This window comes from Musca autumnalis, unplaced genomic scaffold (assembly GCF_047663935.1).
Source record: "Musca autumnalis isolate F117 unplaced genomic scaffold, ASM4766393v1 scaffold_4, whole genome shotgun sequence".
In the NCBI taxonomy this organism is placed as follows: Eukaryota; Metazoa; Arthropoda; class Insecta; order Diptera; family Muscidae; genus Musca; species Musca autumnalis.
The window spans coordinates 248383082-248393447 of NW_027411977.1; the positions used below are offsets into that span (position 1 = coordinate 248383082).

The 10366-nt window shown below is 34.2% G+C and overlaps 2 protein-coding genes across 2 annotated transcripts; both read left to right on the forward strand.

The window, feature by feature from the left end:
- Positions 1 to 1903: 1903 nt before the first annotated feature.
- On the forward strand, positions 1904 to 6224 carry Abp1 (Actin binding protein 1). Its single transcript, XM_073987848.1, has 7 exons — positions 1904 to 2527; positions 2621 to 2792; positions 2857 to 3308; positions 3370 to 3540; positions 3613 to 4166; positions 4867 to 4959; positions 5025 to 6224. Exons 1-7 carry the CDS (start codon positions 2445 to 2447, stop codon positions 5162 to 5164), a joined length of 1665 nt encoding a protein of 554 aa, XP_073843949.1. The 5' UTR covers positions 1904 to 2444; the 3' UTR covers positions 5165 to 6224.
- Positions 6225 to 6252: 28 nt separating this feature from the next.
- Positions 6253 to 10133, forward strand: nan (transient receptor potential cation channel subfamily V member nanchung). Its single transcript, XM_073987847.1, has 9 exons — positions 6253 to 7193; positions 7480 to 7706; positions 7760 to 8270; positions 8337 to 8628; positions 8693 to 8814; positions 8882 to 8989; positions 9056 to 9207; positions 9272 to 9806; positions 9915 to 10133. The coding sequence occupies exons 1-9, from the start codon at positions 6795 to 6797 to the stop codon at positions 10083 to 10085; spliced, it is 2517 nt and encodes an 838-aa protein (XP_073843948.1). The 5' UTR covers positions 6253 to 6794; the 3' UTR covers positions 10086 to 10133.
- The last annotated feature ends 233 nt before the right edge of the window (positions 10134 to 10366 follow it).

The window sequence follows — 10366 nt, forward strand, 5'->3', positions numbered from 1 at the left end:
AAAGAAAAAATAGCCTCCAATTCATTTTTCGCGTTTTTTAGGTAGTGATCCAAAATATCAAATAAACGCTACAACCTGTTGCATATTTAGTTATGGCAATTCTGACAGAATAAGCAAATATACCCAGGCCTTGTTTTTCACAATTTGTTCGAACCTGACCTACCTTCCAAATTATTGTACCATGGTACAAATCTGTAAAAGCTTTTACAAAATGCTGTTCGATAACAAACTTGTTCAGTAAAAGAGAACTGAGAATAACTTGCAAGAACGTGCAAATATTTTTTACTTGCGAACTTATCGAACAGGCCTATTAACAAGTTCGATCAGCTGTTTTATAATCATCTGCTAATGGTCAGCTGCTCAATGTTTATCTGATTTTTGTTGAAAAATACTATAAATATTGCGATTCAGCTATATTTATTGATTATTTTATTAATATATTACTTATTTTTTTATTTTTTTGCTTAAAATTGAAGAACGTTTTCGTTGCTTTATGGGCCAAATACATACGGTCCGTTGTGCGTCGAGTCGCGCGTTGAGAACAACAACCACATGAAAAAAGTGTAAGTGATGCCAAGTTTGTTCTTAAAGTTTTCATGTGGTTGTTGTAACGCGACGCTCTACGCACCGTATGTGCCGGGGCCATTAGAGTTAGTTTTTCTTCCATAATCAACTGTTACCTTGCTAAACTTTACTAAATACTTGGTCTGTTCCTTTACTTTTGAAAGTGGTAAATCCGGCAAAAGTAGCAAAAGTTGTAATCTGCTTCCATATGAATTGTATGGTGTCTGAAAAAGTAAAAAGACGCAACTATTTTGTATGTGATTTCATTGACAACAACGCATTTTGACAACTGGTATGAAGATCAGCTGTTTTTGGCGTTACACCTTATTATTCCACCATGGATTTGATGTAACACCTTCTTATTCCACCATGATATAACCGCAAAAGCATGACACAATTACCAGGTAGATGCATCGGCCAACAACTACAACAAAGACCTGTTTAGTACTGTGAAATTTCCAAAAATAAAGCGATTCACACAATTTTTCAACAAAATTTTGTTAGGCAGTTATTAATAAAAACATTAGCTCTGTTCCAGAACTAAAAAGTTTTTACAATTTTTACCACTTTTACACATTTTGCGTTCCCGTACACAAAATTTATATGAAAATCGTTTACGATTTTTACAACTTTTACCACTTTATAAAGTACGGGAACAGGCCAATTATTTTATTTATTTATTTATTTATTTATTTATTTATTTACTTATTTATTTATTTATTTATTTATTTATTTATTTATTTATTTATTTATTTATTTATTTATTTATTTATTTATTTATTTATTTATTTATTTATTTATTTATTTATTTATTTATTTATTTATTTATTTATTTATTTATTTATTTATTTATTAATTAATTAATTAATTAATTAATTAATTTATTTATTTATTTATTCTCATGCAAAAAACCTAGCCCATAGGGCCATGATCGGTTTGAAAAACCGCTATACATATACTACTCTGAAAAACTTAAATTTAACAATGTTTTGATTCTAAAAATAATAAAGCTAACAAAAGAATAAATGTAAAAGCAAAAGTCTTAAATCAGCCATGTATTGTAGTTGCAAAACAAATTAACATAAGAAACCATGAATTTTATGTTACATTTCTATTGAAATTACAAAAATCCATTAAAATTCACAATTTTTCTTTTAATTTTTTTGTTTTGCCTTATTAAGGCGAAGGTCATTTTTAGAGTGATATTTGAATTAATTCTCTCTCGAGTATTTTTTTAATTTTGTGTTTTCAATTACAACTTTTTGACGTCTCACAGAACATCAGCTGGGCTGATGCGGGTACCTGTATAATTGTGCCATGCGCAAAAGACAAGTTCAAAGGGGCTTTACCTAAATTGATTGCGTACGTACGCCCGTACGGGCGTATTAACGCCGGAAAAAAATCGTCATTTACTCATTTGTTTTGTGATCCAAACACAAGATTGTAAAAGTTTTTCAAGTTTTTAGTTGATAAGTCAATAAATCCGTGAAAATAGATAAGGGATTGAAAGAAGAAAGACACATTTTCAGATAAATTTATTAAAATCCTAAGCCTATATACAGCCAAAGGAGTTATTTGTTGTAATTTGTGCATAGAGAGGGAGATAAATATCAATCCTGCCCACTATATTAACTGGACTAAAGAAAAGAAAAAAAATCAATCTTGATCACATTTACACGAGAGTGAAAGCGTGTGGAAAAACTTCATATTTTCATAATCATAATAGGAAATTTGTCATTTGACTTGCCTCGCGACGGTGCATCAAGCAGGTGGTCCCAGTGCATTGACTGACTCAAGGTCGTTTACTTTCTGCTTTAGTCTTTGGTGGGAGAGGAAAATAAAAACAAAGCAAACAAAAGCGCTTATCATTTACTTGCAGAATGGCCATTAGTTTCGAGAAACATCGGCCACAAATTGAAAGAGCATGGAAAGATGTCTTGGATGACAAATCACCAAAAGATTGGTATGTATGACAGCAAAGAGGCACTCCCCAAACATAAGAAAATTTGCATATCAATATAAAATCTGTTGGCTTTCATTTCGATTGTTTTTATAGGGCTTTGTTTGGCTATGAGGGACAAAGCAATGACTTGAAATTGGTAAGCAGCGGGGAAGGTGGTGTAGAGGAATTGTGCGAAGATTTGAACAGTGGAAAAATTATGTATGCCTTTGTACGCATTGAAGATCCAAAAACGGGTTTAAAAAAGTTCCTCTTAATCAATTGGCAGGTAATATGAACTTTTGCTAACTTCTATGTACAGAATAACAATGTTTTGAAATTATCCTTTTTAGGGTGAAGGTGCTCCCGTGCTACGTAAAGGCACTTGTGCAAATCACATACGTGATGTGGCCAAGTTACTTTCGGGGGCACATTTGACTATAAATGCCCGTAATGAGGATGACATTGATTTGGAACGTTTGCTCAAGAAATTGAGTACTGTGAGTTCGGCATATAGTTTTAAAGAACCACGCACTGTTCAAGAGGAGCAAAGAACTCCAATTGGTACGAACTACACCAGGGTGATACCCACAAAGGAATTAAATCCCACAGTAATGCAAGATTTTTGGAAGAAAGAAGAAGAGGAAGAGAAACGTCGTTTGCAGGCCGAAAAGCAGCAGCGTGAAATGGAGCAAGCCAAACTTGAAAAGGAGCAAAGAGCGCGTGAGGAAAAGGAACATTTGGAAAGGGAAAAGAAATTACAAATGAACAATAAGTTACAACCGGCCCATGTACCGATTAAAACGTGAGTTTTAAGAATGTCTTCTTTTTATTTCAGTAAACATTTCCGAAACATACAATTTCAGATCACCGCAACCTTTGAGCCCTGAAAAAACCATGCCAAGTTCTGCATTAACAGAGGCTGAACGTATGCGACAAGAACGTAGTAAAGAGGCCAAAGAACTTATAGGCTCCAGGGTAGGAGCAGCTAAGGCCATGTTCACCAAACATACAAGTGAAGGTCAATTAATAAACAAGTATGTGTTTTTAATGGAAATTTTTAAATTATTATGACTTTATAATGCAAAATACTTGTATTTTATTTTTAGACTTAATACTGCACCACCTGCAAAACCAGCACGCAACTCCATTGCTCAACGTATTAATGCCTTTAATCAGCCACCGCAACAAACAGAAACGGCTGCAGCTCCACAACCATTACCAGGCAAAATTACTTTACCCAAACAGGCAATAATTTCAGAAGAAACAAAATCCGTTGCTGAGAAATCAACGCCAACAATTATCGAAACTCCAGTTGTTAATGTTGAAACAGTTGAACCTATCGCTCCCACTCCTTTGGAACAACCTGTAAAGCCTGAAATTACTGCAATTGCCAATAATGATGATGATAATCATAATATCGATGATTATCCTCTCGAGCCAGATACTGAACAATATTCCACTATAAAGAGATCACCGCATAGCAAATCAAATTCATTGCAATCACCCGATGATACATCATCATCAAATAACACCGATACAGCTTTATATCAGGATGAAGAAGAAGAGGTTGTACGCACAAAAGTTTCCGTAACTGTGCAACAATCGCAGTCACAAGCACCCAGTTCAACCAATAAAAATGGTTACATGGATAGAAATGAGAGTAAGTAAGGGGACAAGAGGGAGGATTTTCCACAAAAATAAGATCTTTGGGACTTCTATATGAAGATGATTAATGTATGAGAAGACTTTGTTTTTTTCTACAAAACCTTGTGTTTATGGTCTTCCACAAGAGATCCTATGAGACTTCCACATAAAAAATTGTTTTCTTCTGAAAGATCTTTTGTGTTTCTTTAGAAATACTCATTAATGAAATCGTTTTGTTTTTTACACGGGAGACCTTTCGTTTTTTTATGTGAAGAGCGTGTAGTCTTCTATAAGAAGACTATTTGCTCCTCCATGGCTGATTGGATTTTAAAGATTGACATCTATGAAAAAACTTTTTGTCTTCTAAAAGAAGGTATTTGGTTTTCTATGTGAGATGTATTTTGAATTTATATAGGCCTTGTAGTCCTCTACAAGAAGTTTTTTACATTCTACAAGAAATTTTTGCCCTTTTACATGAAGTTTTCTTGGCATTCTTCAATTGTCCTGCAACTAGAAGCCCTTTTCATATCATATGGAAAACTTTTTTGTGTTTTGTGATTCTTCTTTTTCTGTAGAAACTTTTTGGGTGGTTTATAAGAGATTTTTGGGTTTATATTAGTTCTTTGAATTTGGTCATTTTTGTCTCTACAAGAGCCCAGAACAATATTGAATTCTTGCAGAAAGGTAATTAATATATTTTTTGTATTTCTTTTCAGTTAATGATCTGGTCAATGAAGATGACTTTATTTGTCAAGATACTTTAGGAGATTTGGGCTTGAGAGCTCGTGCTTTGTATGACTACCAGGCAGGTATGTAGAAAAAACTATGCTTTAACAATTAATGGAGATTTAATGTATTTTTTTAAATCTCTTAGCTGATGAAACTGAAATCACCTTTGATCCTGGAGATATTATTACCCACATTGACCAAATTGATGAGGGTTGGTGGCAAGGTCTTGGACCAGATGGCACTTATGGACTGTTTCCGGCAAATTATGTCGAAATTATAGACTAAATATAAGGGAATTTACAACATTTTATTCTTTACAAAGAAACTAACAATAACAAGAAGTAGTAGGAGAAGAAACCTTACATAACAACTATAAGAATTCCAAATTTATACCGTAAAAATTCTGATAATAAGCAATAACAAACTCTACTAGCAATCACCAGTTTTTTTGGTAACACACCAACACAAAAAAGTATTCACACAAAAGTATTTAAAAATAAAACTGCAGCAGCAACCACATCATCACACACCGCTCATCATAATAATCACCTGACACGGATGTATTTTCCTTAGCATTGTGGCAGTTTGTCTAATTATCATCATCCCATTGGTGCCAATGTATATTTGGTTATATTCCATTCTCTGTTAATCTTTATTATGATTATAAAGAACAAAAAAGATCATATCATTATTGTATTGTTTTGTTAAAGTTTTCTTAAATATTATTATTATATATGATACAATATGTGTGTTTTAAAACGTCCTTAATTTTTAACATTGCGTCCTGTTGACTTCCTTTTTTGTGTCTACGTTTTTATTATTATTTGTTATGCTATCACAAATCTATCTTTATCTGTATACATAAAGTAAAACGCTTAGCGTTTATGATAATTTTTAAGCGTTTATTTATAATCAATGTATTTAAAATAATTTATTATTTCCAATATTCCAGTTGAAGTATGCAAACCTTTGAGCAGCCAAACTTTTATTCCATAAACCAATAATGGCAGTTATTAAAGGGCAATTTATAATGTTTATTACTTTGTATTGAGATAATAACCCTTATGAGATTATATACAAATATTTACTCTCCTCCCTAAAATATATATTTAAAGCAAAAGTATTAACAATTTACATACATATATACATCCCTACGTATAAACTCGTTTTATGCATCATTCATTCATCAGATAATAATGTTTTATTATTTGAATTCATACAAAATGAAAACCAGTCAACAAGAACAACAACAGCAACATGTACACAAAATGCGCAATATATAAATAAAAAAAAAAAAACTATTATATTGTGCAATGATTTTTCTTCAAATAAAACAAACAATAAATTATTAACTAATTGCAATTTTATACTTATTTGTAGGAAATTAGATGAAGACCAACAATTACTTTTATATTTATTTCAACATTCCGTCATATTTAAGGCAAACGGTCTCTATATAGCAGTATTAAAGTATACATTGAATATCTAATAACCGAAATATCTTCAATAAACAGTCAAATTTGTTAGTTTTATGTAAGGCATTGCCATTCAAAACGGTAGTGACTTTGATGGCAATGCTTTTATTGTAAAACAAAGTCCAATAAGGATGTAAAATTCAAATTTTCAAATTTACCGCCACAGAAAAAAATCCCTATAAATGCAATCCTCGAAACAGGTCAAGTTCACAGTAAAAGCATTGCCATTTGTTAACATGGCAACGAAAGAAATTCCCAAACATTACCAAACAATTGTTTAATCAATATTGGTTACCACAACTTAAGAAATAAAGAAACGTTTAAAAGAAAACACATTTCAAAAGAGTCGTCTTAAGTGAAAATTCCAGATTTCCTTTGGAAATGTTATAGCATTTGGTGTAAAATCATTCCTCAATTGTAGTCTAGATCATTGATTGGCCATGGGAAATACCGAGAGTAATGTAACCAGTGGTGTTAAGAAACAGGCGGGAGTTTCCACACAGGCCTTGTACAAATTTGTAAATCTGAAGGGTGGTGGTTTATTGGTGGACATGATGAAAAGAGCTTGTCAAACGAAACAATTTGCCGAAATAGATCATGCCATAAAGACCAAAGTGGAACCGTTTCTCTATAACAAAGGAGCTGGTCGTTATTTTCCAATTTCGAAAATGGTTTTGTTACGCAACAAGGAGAGGGCACGCACAAAACAATTACCCGAGATACGGGCTCTGGAAAATCCCGATGAAGATTTCAACATACATGACTATTGTTCGGAGGTATCGGAGGCAGAGTACATATCAAATCCAAGTGCTTATCGTTTTGTTTGTTGGAATTTGAATGTAAGTAAAATGTTGTTGTTTTTTTTCTTACTTTTGAGTTGAACTGAAGGTTAGGTGCCTAAACGACGGGTACTAAACTCGAAGACAAAGGTCTGCAGGAATACATTGCTATAAAAGAAATAGACTTGCAATAAAAAATCACAAATCGTAGGAAAATTCTGGTATTTTCATGGAAAATAAAGCCCCAGATAATGACCAAGGGGAACGGAGATTTCCTTGAGTTTTTCACGAATAATTTATACTTTAGGAGTAAACAATGAAATTTTCCTTTATTTTTGCCTTCTAGGAAAGAGGTGCCGTGGGTGAAACAATTTTACATTTGTGCCTGCTTAATGCCTCCTCTTTGCATGCCGACTTGGCCAAGAGATTATTGAAATTTTATCCCAAACTTATCATGGATATTTATTTGAGTGATGAATATTATGGAGAATCTGTGCTGCACATTGCCATTGTGAATGAAGATCCAGCCATGGTAAAGTATCTTTTAGATGCCAATGCGGATGTACAAGAAAGGTAAGAAGCAAAAGCACATCTTTCACTTCCCATAATAATTTGTTTTCTTACAGATGTTGTGGTGCCTTTATGTCGGCTGAAGATCAAAAACCCTCACGTTATGATTCTCCAGACCACGAATATGTTGGTGTTAATCCCATTACAAACTACGATGGTTATGTTTATTGGGGTGAATATCCTTTGTCATTTGCTGCTTGTTTATCGCAGGAAGAATGTTTTCGTTTGGTTTTGGCCCGTGGAGCGGATCCCGATAGTCAAGATACCAACGGTAATACGGTGCTGCATATGATGGCGATTTATGAAAAAATCGATATGTTTGATGTGGCCTATGAGGTTGGTACCAATATCCACATACGTAATGCACAAAATCTCACCGCGTTAACGTTGGCGGCCAAGCTGGGGCGCGTGGAAATGTTTTTCCACATTTTAAGTATTGAAAGAGAAATCTATTGGCAATTGGGTAGTATAACGTGTGCGGCATATCCTTTGTCCAAAATCGATACCATCGACGTGAAAACGGGGAATATAAACAAGGATTCTGTGTTAAATTTTGTGGTATTTGGGGTAATTAAACTATACATTTTAGTATGGAATTTAAAACCTAACCTCACTTTTCTTTTTAATTTTTAGGATAAACTGGAACATTTGGAGTTATTAGATGGTGTGGTCATTGATTTACTTAAAACCAAATGGGAGACATTTGTGAAATCGCGTTTCTACAAACAATTCTATATGTTTTCTTTTTATTTTCTCTTCTCATTGGTGAGTTTTATTTCCCGCCCTGGTCCCAAAGTTGAGGATGATGAAGACGACAAAGATAATGATGCTGCTGGTAAGGCAAACTCCTCTTCCATCTCCCATGCCAGATTGTTATTTCCCACAATTGCAAGCAGCATAACGGGTATAGAAAAGTTACCTTATAGTAAGTTGCTGGTCAAAATAGATCCCAAATCGATATTTTTAACCGATTATCTTTCCTATTTTAGAAACGTTTTGGTTGAATTTTAGTGAATACATTGATGATGATGTCAATTCGGAGAATGTACCTTCCTGGTGGGCCAGCTATGAGGAGTGTCCTTTGATGAATATGGAAACGAATTTGGCAAAGGTACGGTACAATATTATAACGGCGTTTATGCATAACTGGTTTTCATAACATTATATTTTCCTTACAGATCCGCATTGTGGCCGAGATTGTCATCTTCTTTGGAGCCATATTGTATTTGTTAGCCGCTTTAAGGGAGGCCCGATTTTTAGGCTATAAAATGTTTGTGGAAAATCTGGTATGTTGTACAGAAATCCCATTAAATCCTCCATTTTTGTAATTAAATCTGTTTCCTTTTTTTCAGATGACAGCCCCTTCTAGGGTAATGTTTTTGTTTTCATGCTGTCTAATGATGACCATACCCTGGCTAAGGCTATCTTGTCTCACCGAGTTAGATGATCATGTTGCTGTGATGATAATGCTTACCACAGCCCCCTATTTTCTGTTCTTTTGTCGGTAAGCAATACAATTTGATCACTCCATTGTCACACCTTGGTAACTTTTCATTTTCATTAAATAGAGGCTTCAAAACCGTTGGACCCTTCGTTGTGATGATCTATCGCATGGTCATGGGAGATCTGATACGTTTCGTTTCCATTTATTTGGTTTTTGTAATGGGCTTTTCGCAAGCCTATTATATTATATTTTTGACATTTGATAATCCCGCCACCCCCGAAGAGATTGATGACACCGGTACAAATCCAATGCCTTCACCAATGGAATCAGTGGTGGCCATGTTTTTAATGTCTTTAACAAATTTTGGGGATTACTATGGTGCCATGAGTTCGACACAACATGAATATGAGGCGAAAATTCTCTTCTTCCTTTTCATGGTAATTGTCAGTGTGTTGCTGGTTAACATGTTGATCGCCATGATGGGTAATACATATCAGAAGATTGCAGAAATTCGAAATGAATGGCAGCGTCAATGGGCTCGCATTGTTTTGGTGGTGGAACGTAGTGTAGCACCTGCCGAGCGTTTGAAAAATTTCATGCAATATTCCCAGCCAATGTCGGATGGTCGGCGGGCTTTGGTTCTGCGTTTGAACATGAGTGTAAGTTGGACAAGAAATGTGATTTGGTTTGGATGTAAAGAGTGTTTTAGAATTTCAAATATTAAGTTCATTCGTTAATATCTAATAATATTTTCTTTTTCCCTTAAGGACGAGGACAAGGAGGAAATGAAAGAGGTCCAGGAAATGAAACGCATACATCAACGCTTTGCGAAAAAACGCCAAATGGAAAGGGAAGCCAGAGCCCGTAAGCGTCAAGAGGAATATGAAAAATTCTTTGGCGCCACGCCATCATCCGATAATGAAAATAATAATTTGTAAATCTATTTTTTTAGGATAATTTAATAAAATTTGAAATGTTGAATTGAAGGGATTTGCCATAAAAGCATGCTTTAGAAAAACCCAGCCTACGGTTGACGGGACGGTAGTTTCGGGTGGGGACGACGAAAATGTAGTTGTTAAAAGTTTTTAAGGATGATCTGCCCGAAAACGACAACTTCCAGCCCTACTAGAACGAACGAAATCTCAGGGTGGTGAAAGGTTGAAAGTAAATATCTTCAATTACCCATTAGAAATATTGAATGTAAAAGGCTTTCACTCAT

Coding starts and splice junctions, on each gene's coding strand:
- Abp1 (XM_073987848.1), top strand. CDS start 2,445: ATGGCCATTAGTTTCGAGAAACATCGGCCACAAATTGAAAGAGCATGG. Junction 2,528..2,620: donor GACAAATCACCAAAAGATTG/GTATGTATGACA, acceptor TTGTTTTTATAG/GGCTTTGTTTGGCTATGAGG. Junction 3,309..3,369: donor GCCCATGTACCGATTAAAAC/GTGAGTTTTAAG, acceptor ATACAATTTCAG/ATCACCGCAACCTTTGAGCC.
- nan (XM_073987847.1), top strand. CDS start 6,795: ATGGGAAATACCGAGAGTAATGTAACCAGTGGTGTTAAGAAACAGGCG. Junction 9,208..9,271: donor TATTTTCTGTTCTTTTGTCG/GTAAGCAATACA, acceptor TTCATTAAATAG/AGGCTTCAAAACCGTTGGAC. Junction 9,807..9,914: donor TTCTGCGTTTGAACATGAGT/GTAAGTTGGACA, acceptor TTTTCCCTTAAG/GACGAGGACAAGGAGGAAAT.